Source organism: Diceros bicornis, chromosome 26 (assembly GCF_020826845.1).
Source record: "Diceros bicornis minor isolate mBicDic1 chromosome 26, mDicBic1.mat.cur, whole genome shotgun sequence".
Taxonomy (NCBI): domain Eukaryota; kingdom Metazoa; phylum Chordata; class Mammalia; order Perissodactyla; family Rhinocerotidae; genus Diceros; species Diceros bicornis.
The window spans coordinates 9,854,541-9,881,326 of record NC_080765.1 but is presented as its reverse complement, the minus strand read 5'-3'; the positions used below and the strand labels follow the sequence as shown (position 1 = coordinate 9,881,326).

Below are 26,786 nucleotides of genomic sequence, written 5' to 3'. Positions count from 1 at the left end.
TGGCCAGTGCGTTCACCTGTCCTCCAAGAGCTGCAGGAAGGGAGTGGCCGGAGGGTGTTGAAACTCACTTTCCCATGGTCAGGACCAACAGGGAGGAGGTGGGGCAGTCTAGAACGCTTGGCTGGGGAAAGGGCAGCAGAGGAGTCACAAGCCGGCCCAGGCACAGGGGCCCAGGGCCAACCAGGGGCGTCCACTACCAGGGCTCCTGGCCCCCGGGGAGTGTGAGGCCCGAGGAGGGCCAGCACTGCTGGCTTTCCAAACCGAGTTCAGGTCCCTCGTTCCCCTCGGCTGGAGGTGCGGCGCGGCGCGGCCCTGAGAGGGTCGGCGTGGCCTTGGGGTCCAGATGCCTGGCCTCCACAGTGCCTGGGGCACATTCAGATCCAGTGTCCATTCAGTCGCAGCTAAAATGGGGGGAAAAAGGAGGTCGCCGAGGCCAGGGCCCCAATATGAGCTGCAGGAGCGCTGGATTCGGCTCTCTGTGCCTCAGTCTCCCTTTCCACAAAGTGGGGGCATGAGCCGGGCTTTCGGGACTACTGGGGTCGGGAGCCCTCTCTGGCCCCAAGCAGTGTCCGGAGGTGGTGGCCTGTGTGACTGCTGAGCACGTGCTGCGTTCAGCCAAGCCTTCCCTGCTAACCCCCGCCCCGCCCCGTTTGTGAAGTGCTTTCTCACCTACTCCTCCACAAGAGGGAGGTGGGGAAACTGAGGCCCAGGGGGCCCGTTGAGGCAGTGACCGGTGACCTGAGGGCCAAAGAGATGCCCTGTGTCTTCTCAGCTGCGCCCCGGGCGGGTGTCGAGGGCTCCTGACAGGGTGGGGGAGCAGAGAAGAGCCCTGTGCAGGCCCTTAAGTATTAATGAAAGGAGGGGTCTGGGGAGGGGCAGGCTGGAGGCATGCAGCCCCGGAGTGGGGGTCCTCCCCGTTGCACCCCTGCTCCGCCACCATATGAGGCCCAGCCTCTGCCCAGGCCAGTGAGGTCATGTTTAGGGGCCATGAGCCATGGTAGGGGGAGCCAGAGCCCTCCCAGGGGCCTGGAGAGGCACATGGGGACAGTGGCTGGGGCGGACAGTGTGGGTGGCAGCTACCCGCCTCCCCGACTGAGGAGCAGTGAGGCCACCTCCCGGCTCGATGCAGAGCATGTCTGCGGCCGGCCGGGAGAGGCCGAGCAGAGCCTCAGCGTGGAGGCGGGCGTGTCTGGGCGCTGCGGCTCGGGAACCTCTGCTGAGCACAGGCCAGGGGTCAGGGCTCCGGTGTCCTCAGGGGGCTGGAGGGAGGAGGGTTCTGTCGTTGTAGACCGGCTGCTGCTGGCCGCCGTCCTGGCCCTTCTTATCAGCGGAGGGAGGCCAGGCATCTCCAAGCCTCCGCTGCAGGATCCTGGCCAAGGCCGAGCTCTGTCCTAAGTCCCGCTCGGTCCCCCAGCTCCAGATGTGGCTGGGGGCCCAGGGCTGGGGGCTCAGGAAGAGGACTGAGCCTGGAGGGGGAATGACACCTGCTTCCCAGCCCCCCCTTCCCCACTGCTTCTGGGGGCCCATCAGCTTGGGTCAGCCCCCCCGGCAGGGCCAGAATGTCCCCAGTCCCCAGGACCGACTGGAAGTAGTGATGGCTCCAGCCCCCAGGCCCCGATAAAAGGTCTTCTTGGAGAGTTAGGAAAGGAGGAAGGAGGCCAGGAGGGGGCGCTCTGTGACTGGTCAGCACCACCATGTGGAGGCTGGGGGTTGGATAAACTGAGGCAGGAGAACTGGAAGCAATGAGATGAAATGGGGGTCGGCATGGCTGTGTGCCAACCGCAGAGAAAATCGGAGTAACTCGGGCTCCTGGGATCCTTCTCCCAGCTTCTCCCATGGGTCCCCCAACCCGTGCTCACGGACTGGGGAAGCAGAGGTGCCACCCTCCGTGCCCGATGCCGTGGTGTCCCATCTCTGCCCCAGATGCTCTACGACGGGCACGTATCCTTTTTGCAATCAGTAGAATGAATAAAGACCATTAGAAAAATGAATTGGTAGATGTTTTAGGGAAAGAACCGGAGCCCGACCCCCACACACAGGGTTACCTATACAGTGGGGGTGTCTCTCCATTGCGGATCAATTAGCTCCTTTCTTTCCTCCAAAGATAAGGGCTAGCAGATTTGAGCTGAAGCAAGAGAAACTGAGGCAAGATCAAAGGAAGGACTTCCTGCCGCTGAAGGTGGCTGGCCCTAGAACGGAGGGCCGTGGTGGCCCAGGGTGTCCCACAGGCCTGGGTTTGGGTCTGGGCTCCACCCCTGACTGCCTGTGAGAGCCAGGTCACGGGGCGAGGAGGATTCACTCCCTCACCCTCGTTTTCCTCGGCTGTAAAATGAGTGACTATCAGCACCCCTCCTGGAGGGAACTGGTGCGTGGGACACTGAGCACAGTGCTGGCACGCCAAGTGTTCCACAGTGTCGTCTGTTTTCTGACTGCTCACCAAGTCCTGGCATTCCACCTCCAAAATATTTCTCCGCTGCATCTATTTCTCTCCATGCCCGCTGCTGCCACCCCCATGCAGGCCTCCGTGGTTGCTCCCCGCTGCAGCAAGGGTGAGCTTCTTGACGCAGGTCACACGGCATCACTCGTCTGCTTAGGTTTGTGCCCACTGTTTCAAAATCAGTGGAATGAATTGTGCAGATGGCCCCAGGCGGGGGGCGGTGCAGGCTTGGCCACTTGGCAGCGGGACATGGGGGTCCCTCCTCCTCGCCCTCTCAGCCGCCTCCTCTCTTCCCTCTGCAGCACGGGCTGCCATGGGCTCCGTGGGAAGCCAGCGCCTCGAGGAGCCCAGTGTGGCGGGCACGCCGGACGGGAGCCTGGTGACGAGCTTCAGCTTTGACAGCTGCCAGCTGGATGAGGAGGCAGTGGCGGGGGCCGCTCAGGGCCAGGGCGGGGGCGCCGGGGGTGGCCCGATTTTCCCAGATTCTGGTGAGTGAGGGTGCGGGCAAGGTATACATCTGGCCCCAAACAGGGTCTGGCCCTGTGAGCCCTTGGGAGCCTGGGGGAGGGGCGCCTTGGGCGGTCACTGGGCGCAGGAGGCAGCGTCTGTCAGGGCGGATTGTTGTTTGCACAACAAACAAGCCCACCGGCTCAATGTCCCCACCCTAAGGCCGCATGTCCAGTGCAGGTCACCGAGCAGGGCTGTGGAGGCTCCGTCTTGCCGGGGGCTCCCGTGGCCACTGGGCGGGTGAAAGGGCACATGGTGAATCACGGACTGATCCATACCGTACATAAAGCTTCCATCTAGAAGAGACACGGGTCACTTTGGTCACATTTTGTTGGCCAAAGCAAGCTACACCTCGCTTCAGTGGAGACGGGAAAGTGCCGGAAGGGAGGAGGATTGATGTGAGGTTCAAAGACCTGATTTCCCATCTTGCTGTGTGACCTGGGGCAAGGGCCCAAACCTCTCTGAGCCTCAGTATCCCACATCGAGGAAATAGGCCAGGTGCTTGTGAGATCAGACTTGCAAAGTGGGCGGCCTGTGAGTCTGGAGGCAGACAGGTTTGCGTTCATCCCCAGCTCCCACCCCCCTGCCTCTCGGGGACTTAGGCAAGTCACTGTTCTCTGGGCCTGGTTTCTTCATCTGTGAAGGGGAATGATCCTGGTGCCACCCTCAGTGTGCTTGCAACAGAATCCCTAAGACATGGCTTAGGACTGTCCCCAACACTCTGGTGGCCCCCGTAAGTGATAGCTGTGTTGGGTGGTTCTGGATTACACTACATTGTACCACCTCAGGCTGGGAAGTAAGGGCTCATTCTCTGGTTCCCTCCCTTCTTTCTGCAGATGGGGAGTGGAGGTTCTGCTGGACCAACCCTGGGATGGGTTGGGGTAACCTCCCTGCCCCCAAGTACGTAGACGGAGCCAGCTCGGTGCCCATCCCCCCAGGTGCCAGACTCCTCCTGGCCAGGTGTGGCAGTGGCCCTGGCAGCCATGGCCATAGAAGTGTGTGGTGGCCATGGTGGCCGTGGCAGTGGTGGTTTTAACTTTAGTGGTCTTGGTGATGGTGGCTGGATCAGTCTGGTTTCCACCAGAGAAACAGAGCCAGTAGGAGCTACAGAGACAGAGAGCAGATAGACAGAGGGCTGCTGATGTGATGCAGATACAGATATGTACATAGACATACGGATTTCCTACAGCAATGGGCTCACTGAAGGGGAGGCTGGCTAAGTCTGAGTCTGTAAGGCATGTGGTCAGGAAGGAAGATCACAAACAGGCTGAAATCGCACAGGCATGAGCTGTTTGGGGTCTCTGAGCTCTGGGAAGACCTAAAGGTCTTGCCTGATTAAGTCAGGCCCACCCAGGGTAATTTCCCTCTTGATTAACTTAAAGTCTGTTAAGGGACGACTTTAATTGGAAAACTCCCTTCACAGCAGCGTCTCGATCAGCGCTTGAATGAGCAGCTGGGGAATGTATTCAGCCTGCCACTTGGACCCTTAGAACTGACCGTCACAGTCTGCCCCTTGCCAGCTCGGTTCCCATACACAGCCCCTTAAAGCATACTTTATCTCCAAGTAAAGGCACCAGCAGTCATACCACGACCTAGCACGACCTAACTAACCCCCGTACCACCAAAACCAGGCTAACGCTTTCCCCGGAAGATGCCAAGGCCTCGTGTGGTGTTCACACCTCCCCTTGGATACCCCGTAACTTAAACACTGAGATGTGAAGTTAACTGTTACGGACACGTCTTATGGTAGATGATAAGGGAATAAGAGAGGGAACAACACGAGAATATTTGGTTAACACGTGTACACACACGTTTCATGTCACAAGGAAGGAGTGCTCAGAGCGGTTGCGGTCCTCGTGTCTGTGCCTGGTCACGTGCTCACGGCTGGGATTCACAGCCACCTCCTCCTCCTCCCTGTCTCCACCCTCCTCGGCCCCACTGGGCGCTTCAGCTGGTCCTGGTTCCTGCCTGGAGGGGTGACCCGAACCTCCATTCCTGAAGGTTCTGGGGGGCTAGCAGTCCTGCTGGAATTGGGGTGTCGTTTGCCATTGACCTTACTCGGGGCCTGGAAGTCCTACGAGATGCCATGTGTCTGTGCTCCGCACACGCTCGTCCTTTTGCCGCGTGTAGTAGCACCCTGACAGTCAGGGTCACTCACCCCTCTTCCCTGCCTGCTGATTCAGGGCCGGGGGGCCCCGAAGGGGCTGGGTGGCAGTCTGCTTCCAGGTCAGCGGGACGATCGTGTCTCGGGGTAGAACATTCCTGCCTTTGGAACTAGGATATTTTGCTAGTGGATCTCTAAAGGTCATAGTGAGTGGTCCCAGTCCCCTTCCACCCCGTGGTTCCTGGACACGTGACTGCTGACCCGAGAGAGTCAGCCCGGTATACTGGACACTGATTTAGAGCATGGACAGCCTCCTGGGGGACGCCGCCTCTGCCCCACAAGCTGGCCCCATAGCTGAGTCTTCAAAAACCATTCCACCGTGCTGTCCAGCCAGCTGCTTCCGTGGCCACTGATGGCGATAGTCGTGGTGGCAGTGGTCTCTTGGTGGTGGACAGTGGCCGTGGTGATGGTTGCACTGGCCACCGTCAGTGGTTGTACATCTCTCAGCCATGATTCTGATGACTGGGGCAGCTGTGGCCATGAAGGTGGATGGTGGCCATGGTGATGGTGGCCCTGACACTGGTGGTGGCTATAGTGACCACTATAACACCATGGTTATAGTGACTGTGAAGATGACCGCAGTGGCTGTGACAGTGATGAGAATGGCGGTGATGCAGTGGCATTGGCAACCATGGCTGTGGGGATGGACAGAAGGCAGGGTGATGGCCGCCATGACACTGGTGGATACGGTGGCCATGGTCATGATGGACCGTGGATATGGTGATGGTGGTCATGATGGTGGGTGCTGTGATGACGGTGGCCATGGTGTTTGGTGACTTGTGATGATAGCCATGATGGCACTGGCATGGACATGGGCAGTGGTTGCCATAGTAATGGACAGTGGCCACGGTCATGATGGCTTTGGTAGTTTGGATATGGTGGCAGTGGCCGTAGTGATGCAGGCTGTGGTGGGAGCCAAGGTGGCAGTGGCTCTGGTGGCTGTGGCAGATGAATGGTGGCACGGGATGGTGGGCTGCCATGTCTGTGATTAGGATAATGGCTGTAGTGGCTGTGGCTGAGGTGGTCATGATGGTGGGGGCTAAGGTGGACTCGGTGGCCACGGTGATGGCAGCCGTGGCGATGGACCGCAGCCCTGGTGTGGCGGCCATGGCGATGGACCGCAGCCTTGGTGTGGTGGCCATGGCCGTGCGGGGGCTCGTCCACTTCTCACCTGGTGTCTCTGGGTCTAGCGGCAGAGGAGCCAGCGCCCGACGACCGCTACCACGCCATCTACTTTGCGATGCTGCTGGCCGGCGTGGGCTTCCTGCTGCCCTACAACAGCTTCATCACCGACGTGGACTACCTGCATCACAAGTACCCAGGTGGGTCCCCCGGCCGCGCCCTCCCTCACCGGCTGCCCGGCAAGCTCAGCTCTGGCCGCCGCCCTCCGGAAACCCCGTGGGCAGGACCCTGCTGAGGAACCCGTTTTATTCAAATCCTGGCTGAGCTGTGAATTGCTGAGTGACCTCAGGGCAGCCACTCACCCTCTCTGGGCAGAGCGAGGGGGCAGCGCCTGGCAGGGGTGGGTGCAGAGGGTGGGCTCCCCCTGAGCGCCTGTGGCTGGCTGACCCTCACAGGGACCTCCATTGTGTTCGACATGAGCCTCACCTACATCTTGGTGGCTCTGGTGGCCGTGCTCCTGAACAATGCACTGGTGGAGAGACTGAGCCTGCACACCAGGATCACCGCCGGTATGCCACCCACACGCCCCCCGGGGCTCCCAGCTCCCACTCGCCTGGCCTGTCATTCAGCGCCCTGGTTTCCCGGCCTCAGTCTCCTTGCCTGTAGAATGGGCACGCCTCCTGGGACTGTTACGGGGTTCAGTGTATGAAAATAGGGTCAGGCCCACAGTGGTGCACAGGCTAGCTGCTCCCTGGCCCCTGGGGAGGCTCTCGTGCACCACACAGTGTATCCCAGCCCACGCTCTTCCCTTGGCCTGGTCTGCCCTTCCTTTCTCATCCTCTTCATGGCGACTTCCAGTTTCAAGGCCCAGCGCCAAGAGCACCTCCTCCAGGAAGCCCTCCAGGTGCCCCTCTTAGACTCTAAGATGTCCCTGGCCCTCCCAGTATTAAGGGGAAGGGCAGAGAGAGAGGTCACCTCAGACCTGGCTCTACAGGAGGGGTGGGATGAGGGGGAGCCCCAAGCCCAGCAGCTCACTGCCCTCCTTTCTGGCTTCTCCCCCCACAGGCTACCTCCTGGCCTTGGGCCCCCTCCTCTTTATCAGCGTCTGTGACGTGTGGCTGCAGCTCTTCTCTCGTGACCAGGCTTACGCCATCAACCTGGCTGCGGTGGGCACCGTGGCCTTCGGCTGCACAGGTAGGGACGGGGGCGGGGGCGGGGCTGAGCCCCCGAGTGCCTGCCGCAGGCCGACCCCCAGCCCCACTCGTGTGCTGGGGCATAGCACACGACATGAGCCCAGCGCGGTGCCGGTCCGTATCCACACGCACACCCCACACACGGGCTCACACACAACACACACACAGTGCCTGCCCCGCACACGTGCTCACACACAACACACACACAGAGTGCCTGCCCCACACACGGGCTCACACACAACACACACACAGTGCCTGCCCCGCACACGTGCTCACACACAACACACACACAGAGTGCCTGCCCCGCACACGGGCTCACACACAACACACACACACAGCGCCTGCCCCGCACACGGGCTCACACACAACACACACACAGTGCCTGCCCCGCACACGGGCTCACACACAACACACACACAGAGTGCCTGCCCCGCACACGGGCTCACACACAACACACACACAGTGCCTGCCCCACACACGGGCTCACACACAACACACAGAGTGCCTGCCCCGCACACGGGCTCACACACAACACACACACAGTGCCTGCCCCGCACACGGGCTCACACACAACACACACACAGTGCCTGCCCCGCACACGGGCTCACACACAACACACACACAGTGCCTGCCCCGCACACGGGCTCACACACAACACACACAGAGTGCCTGCCCCGCACACGGGCTCACACACAACACACACACAGTGCCTGCCCCGCACACGGGCTCACACACAACACACACACAGTGCCTGCCCCGCACACGGGCTCACACACAACACACACACAGTGCCTGCCCCGCACACGGGCTCACACACAACACACACACAGTGCCTGCCCCGCACACGGGCTCACACACAACACACACAGAGTGCCTGCCCCGCACACGGGCTCACACACAACACACACACAGTGCCTGCCCCGCACACGGGCTCACACACAACACACACACAGTGCCTGCCCCGCACATGGGCTCACACACAACACACACACAGTGCCTGCCCCGCACACGGACTCACACACAACACACAGAGTGCCTGCCCCGCACACGTGCTCACACACAACACACACACAGTGCCTGCCCCGCACACGTGCTCACACACAACACACACACAGAGTGCCTGCCCCGCACACGGGCTCACACACAACACACACACAGAGTGCCTGCCCCGCACACGGGCTCACACACAACACACACACAGAGTGCCTGCCCCGCACACGGGCTCACACACAACACACACACAGAGTGCCTGCCCCGCACACGGGCTCACACACAACACACACACAGAGTGCCTGCCCCGCACACGGGCTCACACACAACACACACACAGAGTGCCTGCCCCGCACACGGGCTCACACACAACACACACACAGAGTGCCTGCCCCGCACACGGGCTCACACACAGGGCCAGAGCGCACACACCATGCGCGCGTCCATACCCCGCTATGCCACATGGACATTGGGACAGTTCCCTGCTTTTCTCTGATATAAACTGGCCTTCAAGGCCCATCCTGCCCATGTCACCGTGTCACTGTGTTTCTCTTGAGCATGGCTTCCAAACTAATTTTTTTTAAACTTTTTATTTTGGAAATATTTCAGGGGCCGGCCCTGTGGCGTAGCAGTTATGTGTGTGCGCTCCACTGCTGGTGGCCCGGGTTCAGACCCCGGGTGCGCACCAACTTACCGCTTGTCAGGCCATGCTGTGGCCTCCCACATAAAGTGGAGGAAGATGGGCACGGTTGTTAGCCCAGGGCCAGTCTTCCTCAGCAAAAAGAGGAGGATTGGCATGGATGTTAGCTCAGGGCTGATCTTCCTCACAAAAAAAAAAAAGAAAATATTTCAAACCTATAGAAAGGTTGCAAGAATAATATAATGAACCCCATATACCCTGCACCCAGAGTCTCCACTTGTTAACATTCTGCCACATACGCTTTCTCTTTCCATCCCCTCCCAATAAAGTGTGTGTGTATATATATAAGATATAAAATTTCCCCCAAATATATATAAATATAAAATAATCCATGTTTCCCCCTAAACTGTTTGAGAGTGACGTGACATCATTACACATCTTGCCTAAACACCAACACTTCACTGTGTTTTCTAAGAGCCAAGATATTTCTTCTGTAACTACATTATGATTCCAAATTCAGGAAATTTAACGTGGATACCATACTGGGATCTAATCTGCAGTCCATGCTCAAATCTCACCAATTGTCCCGAGAACGTCCTTCATGGCATTTTATTTTTCTGACCCAGGATCCAATCCGGGGTCATACACTGTGTTTAATGTCACATCTTCAGTCTCCTTTAATCCGAAACAGTCCTCAGCCTTCTTCTGTCTTCCGTGGCAGTGACGTTTTGGAAAGGTCCGGGCCAGTTGTTTTGTAGACTTTCAAACTGTTTCTGACCATGATTTCCAGGGAGAAATACATTTTACATGTGACCCAGTGAACGTGTGTGTGTGTGTGTGTGTGTGTGTGTGTAAATGAAATCCAGGCTGTTATCCTGAAATAATATCCTCCATCTAGGCAGTGTGCTCAGGTCTGTTCGGTTCTGTTCTATTTTGTTTAAAAAAAAAATGCTGGTGGGGACCGGGAGATCCTGGTTTGCCAGCCCTGCTCTGGGGTCTGCATCTAGGCGTGGACTTGCCCGACCGCAGGGGATGAGCCAGTGCGTTTTTATTTTCCCCACAATTTCTGTCTGTGTTGGTTAGGATGAGAGAGGTTACACTGTAGTAACAAATGAGCCCAGACATCTCAGTGGCTTTGAGAACAAGACTTATTTCCGGCTCTTGCTGCGTGTCCAGCGTGTCGATGGGGCTCTGCTCCACACAGTCACTCGGGGACTCAGGCTGACAGCCGCGCCTGTAACACGTGGCCTGCCTTCAGTCACCAGCCGCCAGGGGGAAGAAAGGCTGGAAGTCCTCGTGGGCTTTTCACAGCCTCGTCCAGAGGCGACGTGTATCATTTCTGCTCGTTTCTCATTGGCCAGAGCTAGTCCAGGAGTCTGGCCACCCCCGGGGGCATGTGGAAGGCAGTACGCGCACTCTGTGGTGGGCAGTGCTGTTTCCCCCATGCCCTGCAGGGTGGTGGGACCAAAGCCCTCTGCCGCCGGTGGCGTTAGCGTCCATTTCCCCACACACGCACCAATGTGGCGTTCTCAAACTTGAATTCCGTTCCAAGCCGACAGGTGATAAGTGGTGTCTCATGGTTACCCCTTTCTCTCTCGCTCAAGTGCAGCAATCCAGCTTCTACGGGTACACGGGGATGCTGCCCAAGAGGTACACGCAAGGGGTGATGACCGGGGAGAGTGAGTATCCGCAGCCCCCGGCAGGGGGCGCTGGGCTGCCCAGCTCTGGGAGCCTCTTCCTGGGGAACCCCCAACTATGTGCCCCCCACCGAGGCAGGGCTCACAGCGCTGGGGCTGCCGGGCTGGAGACGGGGACCACCATCTCCCCTCGCCTGGCTGGTGGGGGACTCCCAGACGGGAGGGGCATGGCTGTGATGTGTGCACGGGGTAAGCCACTTTACATCCCAGATGTCCGGTGCCGAACCTCAGCGCCAAGCTCTCCGTAGAGCCCCAGGCCCACCCCTGCTCGGCACCCGCCCCCGGCTTCTCAAACTCACTTTCCCAGGCTCACCTCGTCATCTCCCACCTGCCCCTGCTCAGTGAATGGCGCCCCCGAGCTCAGACCCGAAACTTGCCAACACCCAGCCCTTCCCCAGGTCTTGTGGACTTGCCCTCCAGGCTCACTCCTTCATTCCAGCCCCGGGTCCAGGAGGCCAGCCCCCTTCTTGCCCTGCTGCCCTCTCTCTGCACAGGGGCAGCACCACCCTTAGGTCGGCCCCACACTTTGAAGCACCTTTCTCCAGATGCCCTCCATCTTCCTTCCGTGCCTGGAGGGGCCAGGGTCAGCAGTGCTGTCCAGGCAGGAAGCTGGGCCCAGGCCAGGACCCGCATGGGCTCTGGTCCCCGTTTCTCCCCTCTGGGGCAGTCTGCACCCGCTACCTACGGTGAGGTCGACCAGAGGCCCCCAGGGCTCCAGGCCTCACGTCTGTGGAGCTTGGTTCCAGGAAGGGAGCAGGCAGGTGGATGACTTCTGCCAGCCCAGACATGTTTGTCACGGAGAGGAGGAGATGCGGCTGCCAGAATGGTGCTGACACGCTGATTTGGGGTGACTTATGTAGCCACGGGCCCCACGAAAAAGATTTACTTGGGGTCCTGCCCACACTAGGGGTGGCCCACAGTGGCCACGACCTGCCCCTGCCAAACACTGCCCAGTGGCATGTGGTCACCCTTAGACGAACCCCCATCCTGCCCAAGACCCCCCGCCTGCCATGATCCCGCCGCCCTCCCCTGTGACCTCAGGACCCCATCCACACGGTTCCAAGCCCTCCCACTGCCTTTAGCTCCTCAAACAGGACCGTGCAGAGCTCACGCCAGCTCCCCGCCAGGGGCTCGTCCCCCCAGTCTCTGCCTGCACCCCCATCACGCACAGTTGTTGATGTTTTCCTGTGACTTGTTTGTGCCTGTGTGCCATCCCCGCTGTGTCCTCAGGGCAGTACGGTGCTGGGCACACAGCAGGCACTCAATAAATGCTCCCGGGGTGTGCGTGTGAGCAGGCAGCAGTGCTGGGGAGGGGCGTCTGAGTGGGCACATTCTGTGGACCATCATGTGTCTGAGGCCGGGCAAGGCTGGGCAGACTGGGGTGGGGGCTGGGAGGGCCTGGAGCTGGGGCAAGGGGGGCAGGACTGGGCCAGAGCCAGCCTCAGGCGGGGCGGGGCGGGGTCTGGGGAGGACAGGGCCCAGGCCGGTCACAGCCCCCCATCACCGCAGGCACTGCGGGCGTGACGGTGTCCCTGAGCCGCATCCTCACCAAGCTGCTGCTGCCGGACGAGCGGGCCAGCACGCTCATCTTCTTCCTGGTCTCCGCCGGCCTGGAGCTGCTCTGCTGCCTGCTGCACCTGCTGGTGCGCCGCAGCCGCTTCGTGCTCCGCCACACGGCGCGGCCCCGCCACAGCCGCCCGGCCGCCCGGCCCCGCTACTGCGTGCACCACGACGTGGCCGCGGGGGACGTCCACTTCGTGAGTCCGCCGCCGCCGCCTCCCTGCAGCCAGGGGGGCCCGAGGCCCGGCCCAGCGCCTCCCGCTGTGGCCTCCCCAAGGGGCCTCCCGGTCCCGTGGGCCAAGGTGGCGGTTGTTGGTGGCGCCGCGCATCTGCGGCTGGGGACCCGGGCGCCCTCTGGTGGCGGCAGGCCGCACGGCCCCCGAGGGCCCAGGGCTGCAGGGGTGGAGGCACCTGCAGGATGAGGCGCAGGAGACGGCTGCGCAGAGGGCAGGGCGGGGGAGCCAGGGTTATCGCAGACGTTGATCCAGCAACTCACTCGGGCCCTCGGCTGGGGACACTGCAGTGAGCCAGAGACACCGTCCTCCGTGGAAGCCAGAGACCCGGAGACGGGCCAAAGGATGGAAACTAGGGGCCTCCTTAATGGTCAAGGAGGTTCCCCAGGAGTGGCTTTTGGGCCAAGACCTGACCCGTGTGCGGGGGGAGATGTGACGATACACAGGAAGGGTGTTGGGAGCAGAGGGAAAAGCACGTGCAGAGGCTCAGAGGCTGGGAGCAGTTTGTGTGTTTGAAGGATGGTGAGGAAGTGAGGGCGGGCAGGAGACCTCAAGGGGCCCCCCACCCAAACCCCGTCTTGCTTTGGTCTCCCTCCAGGAGCACCAAAGCCCAGCCCTGGCCAACTGCGGGTCCCCGAAGGACAGCCCAGCCCACGAGGTGACCAGTGGCCACGGGGGTGCCTACACGCGCTTCGACGTGCCTCGGCCGAGAGTCAAGAGGAGCTGGCCTTCCTTCCGAGGTGGGGGTGGGCCGGGTCCCGAGCTCGCAGCAGCACCGCAGGCACCCCTCCCCGCCGTGGGCCCAGTCGTCAGTCTGTACCCGTGGGTGGCGCTCAGGCTGGCCGAGGCGGGTCGGGGCCCGCAGGGCGCTGCCCCCTGACCCCAGCCCGCCACCCACAGCGCTGCTGCTGCACCGCTACGTGGTGGCCCGCGTCATCTGGGCCGACATGCTCTCCATCGCCGTGACCTACTTCATCACGCTGTGCCTCTTCCCGGGCCTCGAGTCTGAGATCCGCCACTGCATCCTGGGCGAGTGGCTGCCCATCCTCATCATGGCCGTGTTCAACCTCTCTGACTTCGTGGGCAAGGTGGGCCGCCCGCCCCTGCCCCTGGACAGGGTCGTGCCACCGGTGGGGGTGTCAGACCACCAGGGCCACTGAGGGAGGGTCCCCAGGGAGGGGCAGGCCCTGAGCTGAGGATGCGTGTGGCTCCCGGGCGGGGAGGGTGGAAGCCAAGCAAAGGCGCTGTTCCAGACCACGTCCCAGAGGGTGGCCCCCGACTGACCCCACAGGGTGGCGCTGGAGTGTTGGCTGTGTCCCCGAGGCTGGCACCGGCTCTCGTCCTCCCGCCCCACGCTCACTAGTGAGCGGGTCTCTGACAGCACAGGAAGAACCCGAGGGGGCAGGGCCCCAGAAATGGCTCCAAGGGGCCAGAAGGATTTGAGCAGACGGTCCTGTGCTCCGAGTGCAGGGCGGGGTCGGGAGTCAGGGCTGGAGTCAGAACAAAGCTGCCGTTTCTGGGGCAGCCCTTCTCTAGATGAAGGAACAAGAGGCTCAGAGAGGGCAAGCCATTTGCCTGCGGTCACACGGCTGAGAGGGCCGAGAAACAAGTGTGTGCTTCGAGAGGGAGCAAGGCTCAGTTAGCGGGTGCAGCTCCTAATCCTATTGCTTCCTGCTATGCGAGTTGATGCAAGTGGGCCTGCCCCTCTGGGCCTCGGTGTCCTCACTTCTCAAGAGCCCCCACCCTGCGAGGGTGCTGCTGTGAGGACTGAGTGGGGGCGTGGGCAGCATTCTGACGGGGGCTGAGCACACGGCACGGGCTGTTTTGCTCTAACGAGGGATTTGGTGGGTTCTAGCGGACAGAGCTGGGAAAGGACGGGGACACAGCCTGAGCTGGCCTGAGCCGGGCGTGTCCGGGACGGGGTGTGTCTGCGGTGGAGGCGCAGGGGCCCACACGCCCGGCCCCCCACAGATCCTGGCGGCCCTGCCCATGGACTGGCGGGGCCCCCACCTGCTGGCCTGCTCCTGCCTGCGCATGGTCTTCATCCCACTCTTCATCCTGTGCGTCTACCCCAGCGGCACACCCGCCCTCCGCCACCCGGCGTGGCCTTGCGTCTTCTCCCTGCTCATGGGCATCAGCAACGGCTACTTCGGCAGCGTGCCCATGATCCTGGCGGCGGGCAAAGTGAGCCCCAAGCAGCGGGAGCTGGCAGGTAAGGCCCCGCTCGGCCAGCGCCGGCTCACCCACCTGGCAGCCGACGCCCGCAGGCCTGTTGGTGCTCCACTGCCAGGAGGGGAAACCAAGGCCCATAGAAGCCAAAGCCACACGGCAAGAAGGAGCATTTGGGTTCCAGGATTCACGTCACACTCAGGGAGCTCGTAGGTGTGGGGACATTCTTTAGTCACTCCTTCCTTCGTTCATTCCACAACTACTTGGTGGGCCCCTGCTGTGTGCCAGGCATTGTTCTAGGTGCTAGGCACACAGTGGCAACAAAACAGTGATCCCTGCGCTTCTGGGGCTGAGCAGTGTCAGAAGGCTTCGTTGAGGGGGTGACTTTTGAGCAAAGACCTGGAGGAAGTAGTGAGGGAGCCAGCCACATGATAATGCAAGGGAAGAGCATTCCAGGCATTGAGAATAGCATGTGCAAAGGCCCTGAGGCAGAAGCAGCAGTGTGTGCCAGTGGCAGGGGAGTGAGGAGGTGGGAGGGGGCCGCCGTGAGGGTGGGAGCAGAGGAGGAACGGGATCTCACTGTGTTTGTTAAGGACCCCTGTGGTGCTGCTCCGACAGCAAAGAGAGATCAGGCAGGGACGGGGCATAAGTGAGGAGCTACTGCAACAGTCCTGGCCCTAGAGAACGGGGCTTGGACCAGGGCAGGGGTGCCGGGAGCTGGAAGGTGCTGGATCCTGGATCTGTTTTGACGGTAGAGCCCGTAGGTCTGCTGACAGATTAGGAAATGGTGTGAGAAAGGGATGTGGGGTCAAGAAGGACTCCCCAGATGGGGGCCTGCTGCTCAGGGGAAAAGGTTGGGTTGGCGTCCGCTGCGGTGGGGCGGCGTGTGGCGTGGGAGGGCGCCGGAGTCAGGCACCAGACACGGTAGGTCTGAGAAGCCCGTTAGACATCCCAAATTGCCCGGGACAAGGAGGCAGTTGGAGATGGGAGACTGGAGATAAAGGGAAGCGGGCAAGGCCCGGGGCGCCCTGCGTGTTCAAACGGGGGCCGGTCCTCGGACGGCCACCTCCCCGGAGCAGGCAGTGGTCACCCGCTTCAAGCCTAGAAGACAAGGCTTTGGCTCCGGCCCTTTGTCAAGTGGCCGCCGGGTTCGTCTGTGGGGATTCGGCCGCTGTGGTCCCCGAGGGCCGCTCGCCGCCCCGTCCTCTGCCAGCTCGGGCCGGTCTCGTCCACAGGGAACACCATGACGGTGTCCTACATGACGGGGCTGACGCTGGGCTCCGCCGTGGCCTACTGCACCTACAGCCTCACCCGGGACGCCCACGGCAGCTGCTTCCCCGCCTCCCCCGCCAACGCCTCCTTCCCGGCCGGCCTCTGAGCCAGGCCTGGGCCGCAGCCGTGCCCCGGGAGGGCCGCTGGGGTCCGATCCAGGGACCCGAGGCCTGAGGCCCCCTCCCTGCCCCTGCCTGCAGTGCCTGCGGGGCCCCGGCCTCCTCCTCGTGCCAACAGCGCCACCCTCTCTGGGCCCAGCCACCTGTCCCTGCGGCCCCAGGGTTCTGCCAAGTTCTTGGAGGCCTGGGACGAATTGCTGCCACCCAGGGCTCCGCTCAGCACTGTGCTCTGGTCCCGTCTCATGCCCACCCTTCATCCTCCATCTGCGTCCAGTGGCCCCAGCTCTAGCCAGGCCAGTGCTCTGTGGGGTCACTCACAGGCGAGCAGAGCACCAGCCAGGGTCCCCGCCTGGTGACCCCCACCCCCGGGTCTGCTTTGAGGCCCCCGGCCCAGATCACACCATCCGCGGTACCTGTCAGGTGCCGCCTGAGCCAGCCCTTCCTTCATCCGGGACCTTCGTCATGAACGTGAGGCCCTCAGAGGAGAGGGCCCATCCCCAGCCTTGTCACCCACAACCTCTGCCTCACTCATCCTTAAACACCGGTTCTCCCAAACAAAACGCATTTGCCATAAGGGAATTGTAGCCCTGGGTCTGAATGTCTCAGACCACGGTCTGCGCTGGCCTCTCCGCGACCACAGCTTTGGGGCACCCACAGCTAGGCACCGACCCCACACCGGGACCTCCCCGTGCACCCAGGCACCCACCCGATACCACAGGCCCGGGGGTCTGTGCCTGACCAGGGACCCCCATCAAATTCTTGGCTCCTCCATCTGTCCGTGATACAGGAGGGGTGCAGTTTGGGGGCCACAAAGCAGGGCCCCACACCCTGGCTGAAGCCAACTTGACCCAGGCCTTGATCCCTGTCCAGCGAGGCCCAAGGAGGGACATAACATGCCCCGAGTCCCTGGCAAAGAGGGAGGGCGGGGGTCCCACTCCAGCTTGGACCCTGCAGAGCATCCTGCCAAAGATGGGCTTTTCCGGGGGGGACGGCCTGCCCTTCCACACCCACAGCACAGCCGTGACCACCCCACCCTGCTGTGTCCCGTCCACCTGTCTGTCCACCAACTGTACCGCACCAGCCATTAAAAAACGAAGGCAGAGACTCCTCCACCGCCGCCTCCTGAGTAACGTCTGTGAGGGTGGGGTTGCCGCTGCCATTTCGGCCACCAGGGAGAGGGGTGCTGGTGGGACAAGGCCACCTGCGCAGCTGGGACCCCAGTCTTCCCGTCTTCCCGTCTGGAGAGGGGCCCGGCCTGCACCCAGGCCTGAAGTTTCCAGCGGGCGGGTGGGGGAGGGTCTCCACTCACCTGGTGGGCCCGGGACAGGTTTGTGGGGATGGGGCGGGGCTGAAGAGCGCCTTGGTGCCCCTTGGGTCACCAGCTGAGGGAGCATGGCTGCATCCCGCCCATTTGAAGGGGGAGAAAAACAAGGAGGGGAGGCACCCTGCCACCCCACTCCCTCACCCCCACCCCCCGGGGACTCAGCAGGTCCAGGCTGAGGTTCTGGGCTCCAGCCGCAACTCTGTTGCTGATCTGTGTGATCTGGACAAACTCCTGCTCTATTCTGTGCCTTAGTTTCCCCAGGGAGTGGGGTTGGTCCACTCTTTGATGTAGGTCCCTTTCAACCCAGGGACCCACCCACCCAGCAGGCACCACCCTTGGGAGCCCGGGGCAGCCACGTGGGCCAAGACCACGAGGGGCAATGCCACAGGGGCCGCCAGGTGGCGCCAGTGTGCTGTTCCTCCCCAGACTCCGGGTGTGGGAGGGGCCACCCACTGCCGCGGGACTCAGTTTCTCTGAAATGGGAGGATGGTCAGAGCCCCCCCCGCCAGAAGCTGGGCTAGCTGCCTTCTGTGTTAACGCTCTCAAGTGCCACGCTGTAACCTCTTCACACAGCCCTGCAACAGCAAAGCCTGGAATGTCACCCACATCCCATCCACAAGAACACCAGGTCACTGGGCAGTACCATGGGGTCAGGCTGGGAGCTGACCTCAGGGAGGGAGGGGGCGGCAGCCTCCCCTGCCGCTGCAGCCGCCCCCCTCTGCATGCGCTCAGGGCCACTCAGACCTGATATCAGCATTTTGTGGACCTGGCTGGGAGCGCTCGACTGGCATTTTTAAAGGAAGGAAAAAGAACGGTAAGCCCTCCGGCCCCACACTAGCCAGGAGAACTCTCTGCACTGATGGACACGTTCTCTACCTCGGCTGCCCAATACAGTAGCCACTAGCCACGTGTGGAAACATGGCTGGTGCAACCGAGACACTTCTCATTTCTGTTCATATAAATGAGCTGAATTTCCACAGCCACAAGCGGCCCCTGGCTGCTGTAGGCCTGCCTCTGCCCCCTGCGCACGCCCAGGGGCTGTGCCCCTTCCCGACACCCAGCCCACCCCGCCCCTGAAATGAGCCACTCCAGACAACGGTCCTTTTCCAATTATAGCTTTTTCTTTGCTTTTCTTTTTTTTTATGAAAAAGATCACACAGAATTCGTCAACAAACAAAATTCCAAAAGAAACTTTTTTAAAAAAAGGAAAACAATAATTCCCCCAAAAAACAAAACCAAAGTCTGGCTTTTCCTTCCCTTAAGATTGTCTGGACGAGGCCTCTGCCCCCGAAGGTGGGGGCTGTAAGTGCCGTGGAGGAGCGCTGGCTCCCCTCAGCCTCTGCTCTCCCTAACTCTTCTCCATTGTGGGGGCGAGTACAGTACACCTGGGCCGGGGGTGGCGGGCGGGGTGTGCCTGGGATGGGGGGCCTGTGAAGCGGGGTGCTAGACACTCACGATCTAACAGGAAATAAAAAATAATATTCTGCACGTCAGAATGTGTTTGCTTTTTTTATAATTTCATAGCTATTTTTTCACAGTTTTAAAAAGTTTATATTTATATATATTTATATATATTTATCTTTATATATATAATTAAAAAGTGGACTCCATCTGAAGGCGTATGATACAGGGGAGAGTCTGGGTACAATAAAACTGTACAGTTAAGAACGGCCGCCTCCCTCGGGCTGGCGGGCCGGGCCGGGGCCTTCAGCACCATTGGGGTTGTCTGTAGTGTGAGGGTCTGGACTGGGTGGGGGGCCTCGCTGGGGCCTTGGGGCGCGCAGCCCCCTCCCGGTGGCGCCGGCCAATGCTCCCGGGCCCCACCCTGCCCTGGGTCTGTACTCCAAATCCAGGCCATCCTGAGAGGGCGGAGACCGGCCCACGGCAGGAGGCTCGGGGTGGGCTCCGTGCTGACGGAGGCCAGGCACGGGGCGCTCCAGGAGGACCCATGGGCGGCGGGAACCCCAGAGCGTCAGTTCGGGTCCTCGGAAACACCTCCCCCCCGAATCCCCAGTCCGCATGGGCCCGGGGACGCCAGAGTCCAGGGGCCTGGCCTGGCCGAGTGCTTACAAGGTGCTGGAGGGGAGCCCCAAGGGGCCGGGCAGAGCCATACCATGATAGCGGAGAGGGGCCCCTGACTGGGGGCACCGAGGAGTTCACAAAGGGGGGCTGGAGACGTGTGCACATGTGGCACACACGTGCATGCATACGGGCACACACATGTACACACTCACGGGCGCACTCGCATGCACACAACCGATACGCGTGGCCCCCGAGCTGTGGCAGTGATGGTGAGGGCCCATCGGTCCTTGGGGCCCAAGGCGGTGGGCGGGGCGCGGGTTCAGCAGAGCACGGGGACGCCGTCAGTGGAGAAGATCATGCCCGTGGTGGGCTCGTAGGTGCCCGCGAGGTAGTACAGGCCCTCGCTGTCCTGGTACTTCTTGGTCTTGAGCATCTGCTCGTACTGCTCCAGGCCCACCACCAGGCACTTGTGCGACACCGTCTGCACATCGTTCTCATCCACATGTGAGGACTGGTACAGGGCGCGCTGTGGGCACGGCAGGCGGTGTCAGGACGAGGAAGACCCCTCCCAGCACAAAGCACCAGAGAAAGCCTCGAGGGCAGAGCCCCAGAGACCGAGAGAGACTCCCCAGAGAGACCCAGAGACCGAGAGAGACCCCTCCAGAGAGACTCAGAGACAGACAGACCCAGAGAGACCCCCAGAGACAGACAGATCCCCAGAGACCCAGAGGCAGAACAGACCCCCTAGAGAGATCAGGAGACCAAGAGAGACCTCAGAGAAACCCAGAGACTGAGACAGACAGAGTGAGAGAGACCCAGAGACTGAGAAACAGACATAGAGAGACCCTCAGAGACCCAGAGAGACCTAGAGACTGAGAGACAGAAAGACCCAGAGACCAAGAGACACAGAGACCTAGAGACCGAGAGACAAAGACACAGAAAGACACAGAGAGACCCTCAGAGAGATCCAGAGACCGAGAGACACAAAGAAACAGATCCCCAGACAGACCAAGAGACACAGAGACAGAGAGAGACCCACAGACAGAGAGATACAGAGAGAGAGAGACACAGAGACAGAGAGACACAGAGAGGGACTGGGGACAAAGATGGATAAAGAATAATTAAGCCAAAGACTGAGACAGAGACTGAGAGACAGAGAGACCAAGACCCAGAGAGATGAAGAGACAGAGATCGAGAGAGAGAAAGAAACAGAGAGACACAGACCGAAAGAGACAGAGACTGGGAGACAGAGACCAAGAGAGACACAAAGACCACAAGCGACAGAGAGACAGAGGCCAGGAAACAGCGGCGTAGAGTCAGAGGGACAAGGGACGGGAGGCTGAGAGCCCAGGGCCCCCGGCTGTGTGGGGCCCTCCTACCTCCATGAAGTCCTTCCTCTGGCTGGAGGCCCGCAGGGCTGCGGGCAGGCTGCGGCCAGACTTCTGGTCCCAGTGCTGTGTGCGACAGACGAGGGGCAGTGGTGAGCCAGGGCCCAGCCTTGCCCAACCCCAGACCCCAGAGTGCGGCTGCCCTGGCCTCCACCTCCCCGAGCCGCGCCCGCCTGGCCCACGCGGCTCACCTGGCCTTCGTGGAGGCGCTTGCCGGGGCTGGTCTCCTCGGGGTGGTAGAACCACTTGACACGGACCACCATGTTGCTGCCCCACGACTCCCACATGCTCTGGATGCGGCCGATGTAGGGCAGGTTGGGGCGGCCGGCCGACAAGAACACGGCGCAGTCCCCGATACGGATCATCTCCTTGCCGCGCACGATGGCCTTGTAGAAGAGCTTGCGGGCTTTGCCCTTCATGCCGCGGCGCTGCGGGAGATGGGCAGTCAGGGCGCACCCGGCCCCGCCCGGCGCCGCAGCCCCTTCCCCAAACTCCGGGGGTTCTGCAGGGTTTGGGGCAAGGGGGAGGAAGCCCCTTGTCTAACTGGGGAGCCCTCTTTCATCTCTTTGGCATGCTGGGTCTCCGAGAGGGGCTCTATTTAAACCAAGCACTCTGCAGCTAGCAGGGACTCGCAACGCCCCGTTCCAGAGCAGTGTTGGCAAATGACGCCCACGAGGGCCCGCAGCCCCCACATGGCTCCACCCCCCAAGACTGCCTCACATGTGGGGGCCGCCACAGCACACAGATTCATTCAACACACCCCCAGGGGGGTCACAGAGCTCGGCACTCACTGCGCAGCCTCAATCTACACCAGAACAAAGGGCACGGGGGCTCAGCACGAGTCAACCCCACCACGGCATGACCAGGGGCGAGGGAGCAGGGGGCGCGGGCTGAGGGCCGTCCACCCCCCGGCACGGCCGTCTGCCCCCACAGAGGGCAGCTGCTGACGAAGGGCAGAGCCCCGGCCTGCAGGATCCAGCACTGGGCCCACATCTGCAGGCTGCCAGGCCCCATGACAGGCTGGGGGTCTGTTTATTCACTCAACAAACACTTCCTGCACCCTCCTCAGTGCCCGAGCCTGGGCTGGCACTGAGACAGATGTGCAGCCTCCGAGAAGGGACCCAGCAAGCACCAGGCGGCTCCAGGACCTGTCACTGTCCCTAGGGGACCCCCCGCCCCGCCCCGAGAACCCAGGCCCAAGCAAAGCTCTGCCCTCCCACGGAAAGGGCAGGTCTTCTCCTCAAACTAAGTTCTAAAAGTCACTTTTCCCTTCTCACATTGCCTGCCAGGCAGCTCAACACCAATTTTCTGCCAAAATAGTAGAAACCTACATGCCCATTTCCTCCCGAACCAGCAGTCCCTCTTCTACCTTTACTTCATCAGATTCCTGGTGGCGACAAGCTTTTGGATGTCTGTATTACTCATTTCGTATATGTTCTGTAAAATGCTCAAGGCATGGAGTAAATCAATTTGAGGTGAGAGGAACAGCTCAGACTTCTAAACTGACTCATCTTTGACAGCAGGTAGGTTGTTGGCATCCAGCGGCTACTCGCCTTCCCACAGACCCCGCCCTGGTCCACATGGTTCCCCAGTGGGGCTGATCCCACCCTCGGGGTGGACACAGGACTCAGTCTGGCCAATCCAAACATCCCGTTCTCCTCCTGACCATTGTGATTGGCTCAGGGGTGGGTTCAGGACCCAAACCAAAGATATTCCAACAACTTCAGCTTGAAACCCTGGGACAAAGATACTTCCTTCCTACTGTCACTTCTGAGCTGGCAGACCATGAGCTGAAAGCTACTGGGGCTGCCTGAGAAGGAGACCGATACAAAGGAAGGAAGGAGAAACTGAAGCCTGGAGCACAGAGTGGTCCCAAGAGTGGGTCTGAAGACAGCCTTCGAGCCCCTGGATCCAGCTGTACCTGAAGCCAGACACCCCTGGACTTTTTTGTTCAAGAGGCCAGCCAGTAAGTTAGGCCCTGCGCTCTGTCCTCTACAGCAGTAAGAGCCCTCAGTGATACTGACATTAGAACTTGCAATGGCAAATGCTAAAATAAGGAATGGGTGTCACCATGGGTGCAGGACAGCAGGATGTGCCTGTCCTCAGCTGAGAAGCTGTCACTCCTTGATATGCCCCCTCAATAAAGCCCCTGCAGGATCAGAGCTCCAGGGGGCCTGGTCCGGAATGTCTGGGTGAGGCTTATCAGGAAAGATTCTAGAGAACCTACATGCTCAGGTTTGCTGCCTTAGTGGTGACCTTGCCCAGAGAGGCTCTTTCGGCCTGGATCCAACAATCCGAGGTTTAACGTCAGGTAACCTCCGCCCTGCAGGGTCAGAGAAGCAGATCATCTGCCCCAGATTCAAGTCAGTGCCTCAAAAGCAGGGCAGCCCAGAGGACAGCAGGAGCTGAAGGGGTGGAGGAGCCCTCCCCGACGTTCTGCTGTGCATCCCTTGCCTGACAAAGGGGGAATCCCCCGTCCTAAAGAGATCTCCGGGGGTGCAGCCTCCGGCAGATGGAGCCGCCCTCTCCCACTCCGGGGGTTTCTAACTGCCCCTGGGGGGCACGGGGAGGAGCCCTAAAAGGCTGCTGAAAGACGGAAACCCCCACGCTGGAATCTTGATTCAGAACATCCCTCAACTTCTCTGGCCTTGTTGACACACTCCAGGGAGCTGACCCGATGCAAATACGCCAGAAGCTTCCCAAGCTCTTAAGAGGTGCATTGCCAGAGACCCCACAAGCTCACTGCTGTCAACCCCCAAACCCTAAACCTGCCCTGGCAGGAAGTGGCTCTGGAGAGGTATAGACCTAGCAGGGCGTCTCCTCCCTGCCTGTCTCAGGTGTGGCCTCCAAGGACCCAGGACTAGTGAGACGGATGCCATGGGTGAACCTGGCCGGCTGCACCCATGGACAAGCTCACACATCTAGTGGACAAAAGCCCCCAGGCTCTTCCTGTCCAGGGGGATGGGACAGACCGGTGGCCACAGAGGAGGCTCCTATTCTGCACATGGAAGCACGCGTGTGCGCATGTGTATGCAAGAGTGTGCATGTGTGTATGCATAGGCAGTGCATTTGTGTACATGTATACATGTGTGCCTGCATGTACTGTGTACATGTGCATGCACGTGTGTGCATGCACGTGTGTGCATGCATGTTTCTGCATGCATGTATGCAGGTGTGTGTGCATGTGTGTGTACTGCACTGTGTACGAGTATACGTGTGCATGCATATACGGGAATACATGTGTGTGCATACATGTACGTGCGTGTATAAGCATATGTATGCCTGTGTGTGCTGAGTGTCCACATGTGCAGCTGGTAGGCAGGCACAGAGTGGGTGGGAAGGGCTCCTCCTGGAGAACCAACCATCCTTTATACTGTAGGGGTGGCCTCGTGACCCAGACCTGGCCAACCAGAATGTTCTGCTTTTCGGGCCACACTGATCGGCTCAGGACTGGGCATGTGATGCAGCCAGGCCCCGGGACTCCAGCCTGGACTTCTGCTGGCAAATAAAGGGAAAGGGCCCTCTGCTGCGATTGTGAACGGGTCGGCGGGAAGCCTTGAGCCGCTCTGCCACATGAAGGCCGAGAGCAGAAACGAAGCTAACGCAAAGCAAACCAGGCTGCCCGGCTGAGAGCCCTGCTGCACGGGACTCAACACCCGCCAATGGGGTCTGTGCTGGTCCCGGCACGCTGTCCTGACTGGCTTCTGCGGAGGGGTGGGCCTGGGTCCCGGGAACTGGAGGGCAGTGCTGCTCTGTAAGGACACGGGCTTGGGAGTCAGGCAGAGACTCAGCATGCCGTCCTACAAACGGGAGAGCCAGCCGCTCCCCCAGCCCTCCATGCCAGGGGGACAGGAAGGGAGGAAGGTGGGCAGCAGCAGTCAGCCGCCAGAGGAAGATAAAGACTCCAGACCCCGCCGCGCTACCTGGGTGGGCTTGCCGAACCACTTCCAGAGCTGCCGGGCAGGCAGGAAGGCGGCAATCTTGGGCCGGTTCTCCACGGACGGCAGGCGCTGCCGCTTGGCCAGCTCCTTGGTGGTGGGGAGGTGGACCCCCTCTCTCTTCTTGGGTCGGCTCTTGGCCCCGGCCCCGGCCTGCGCCTTGGGCTGCAGAGGCTGCGGGGGCTGTGGTGGGGGAGCCTGGGGTACGGGGGCCGACGCCTTCTTGCCCGGGGAGTGGGCTGAGGAGCGGGCCTTGCCAGTCTGCTTGGGGGCCTTGCTGGGGAGGGCTGGGGGGGCAGAGGGACCGGCCACGGGGGCAGGGGCTGCCTCATCGTCCGAGCTGCAGGAAGAATCGTCTGTGGTGGAGGAGGAGGAGGAGGAGGAGGAGGAGGAGGAAGAGGAGGAGGAGGACGAGGAGGAGGAGGACGAGGAGGAGGAGGACGAGGAGGAGGAGGACGAGGAGGAGGAAGACGAGGAAGAGGAGGAGGAGGAAGACGAGGAAGAGGAGGAGGAGGAAGAGGAGGAGGAGGCCCTAGAGCTGGAGGCACCGCAGGTCCGGCCCCCGCCGCCCCGGCCTTCCTCCTCTCCCTCTGTCTCTGAGCTGCTGCTGCTGCTGCTGCTGCTGCTGCTGCCACTGTCGCTGCTGCTGCTGCTGCTGCTGCTGCTCTCCGACTCCTCGGCCCCGTCCTGCTCCGCCTGGCCCTTGTCGGGGCTCTTGGGGTTCCCCGAGTCCTCAAACGTGAGCCCGGCCCCGGGCTCCTGGGCCAGGTCGCCATCGCCGGCCTTGGGCCGGGCCGCCTTGGGCTCGTTGCTGCCCGCTGCCGGGGGGTAGCTGCCCAGGCCCAGGAGGTTCTTGGGCTCCTGCCAGCTCCCAGCCCCGGGGTCCTCCCGCAGAAGCAGAGCCTCTTTGGCCTTCTTGCTTTTGGGTGACGTTACACCCTCGTGGTCCAGCTTCACGAGCAGCTCTGCCTCCTCCCCGGGCCTCCGAACGCCCTTGGCAGCCGACTCCTCGGCAGCCCGAGCCTTCTTGGGCTTGGGGCGGGTGGCGGGCATGGTGATGGGCATGGTGACAAGGGGGGCCGGGGCCAGGGCTGTGGTGGGGGCCGGCAGCTCCCCAAAGGGCTCAGGAGCCGGGCAGCTGGCAAAGGTGGATGGCGCCGTGCTGGGCTGAGGGGGTGCTGGGCGAGCCTTGGGGGCTTTGGCCCGCTTGTCTGCGGGCTCTGGTGGGCTCTTCTTGGAACTTGGGGTGCTGACGGGCTCCAGGGTCAACGGGGTGGAGGGGACCTCATCCGTTGAGCCCCCCTCCTCCAGGACGGCAGCTCTGTCTAGAAGAGAGAAGGGAAGAGCAGATGTGAGGCCGGGGCAGGGGCTTCCCAAGCCCGAGCGCCTGCCCCAGTGCTGGCTCCGCAGCTCCTACGTGGGGCCCAGGAACGGCGCCCTCTCCAGGATCACAGTCATCCACATATTGTGACCCGAGTGGTCCCGGTGGCCTTGGATCTTAGTCTGAGCACTTTTCTCTGGATTCTGGAGCAAACACACCCTGGCTGATCTCAGCTCTGCCTCTGAGCCCCAGCTTCCTGACTGCTCACCAACGGTCAGAGAGCAGCTCCCACAGAGGCAGGAGTGGTCTCTGTGCCGAGACCCCGCACCCTCATACCGGCCCTTGCGTCTCGGGGGGGCAGGGTGTGGGCCACGTACCACCCTTGGCTTTGGTGCTAGGCTTCCGCCCGCGCCCTCGCGCCTTGGCGCCGGGCTCCTCGGACCCTGGCGCGCCCCCATCTTTGCTGTCCCCGGTGTCTTTGCTGGTCTTCCGGCTGCGGCGCTTGGCGCTCGGCACCAGGAGGGCCGGGGACGGCTCAGCACCTGCAGGGCAGGACAAACAGCGGCTCAGGCCTGGTCTCCACTCTCCCAACCTCTGGAGCATCCTCTGTCACGGGGAGCAGGGGTGGGGAGGAACTGGAGGACACTGTGTGTATGGTTGACCCCACTTGGCCTGCCTGGCAAGCTGTGC

At 61.3% G+C, this 26,786-nt stretch overlaps 2 protein-coding genes across 7 annotated transcripts in view; one reads left to right on the top strand and one right to left on the bottom strand.

The window, feature by feature from the left end:
* Positions 1-1,409: 1,409 nt before the first annotated feature.
* On the top strand, positions 1,410-17,298 carry SLC29A4 (solute carrier family 29 member 4). The gene is made up of 11 exons (XM_058569374.1): positions 1,410-2,594; positions 2,740-2,925; positions 6,299-6,430; positions 6,686-6,799; positions 7,296-7,424; positions 10,658-10,732; positions 12,260-12,507; positions 13,142-13,283; positions 13,444-13,631; positions 14,515-14,755; positions 15,948-17,298. The coding sequence occupies exons 1-11, from the start codon at positions 2,330-2,332 to the stop codon at positions 16,088-16,090; spliced, it is 1,863 nt and encodes a 620-aa protein (XP_058425357.1). The 5' UTR covers positions 1,410-2,329; the 3' UTR covers positions 16,091-17,298.
* A 1,210-nt stretch (positions 17,299-18,508) lies between these two features.
* TNRC18 (trinucleotide repeat containing 18) overlaps positions 18,509-26,786 on the bottom strand; it is an 89,123-nt gene continuing 80,845 nt past the window's right edge. For all 6 annotated transcript variants that reach the window (XM_058569368.1, XM_058569371.1, XM_058569369.1 and 3 more), the window contains 5 exons: positions 26,474-26,638; positions 24,761-26,100; positions 21,029-21,265; positions 20,829-20,903; positions 18,509-19,975 (listed from right to left, as the gene is read on the bottom strand). In XM_058569368.1, coding sequence (XP_058425351.1) covers positions 19,769-19,975; positions 20,829-20,903; positions 21,029-21,265; positions 24,761-26,100; positions 26,474-26,638 — 2,024 coding nt within the window. In that variant the 3' untranslated portion in view covers positions 18,509-19,768. The remainder of the gene's footprint in view (positions 19,976-20,828; positions 20,904-21,028; positions 21,266-24,760; positions 26,101-26,473; positions 26,639-26,786) is intronic.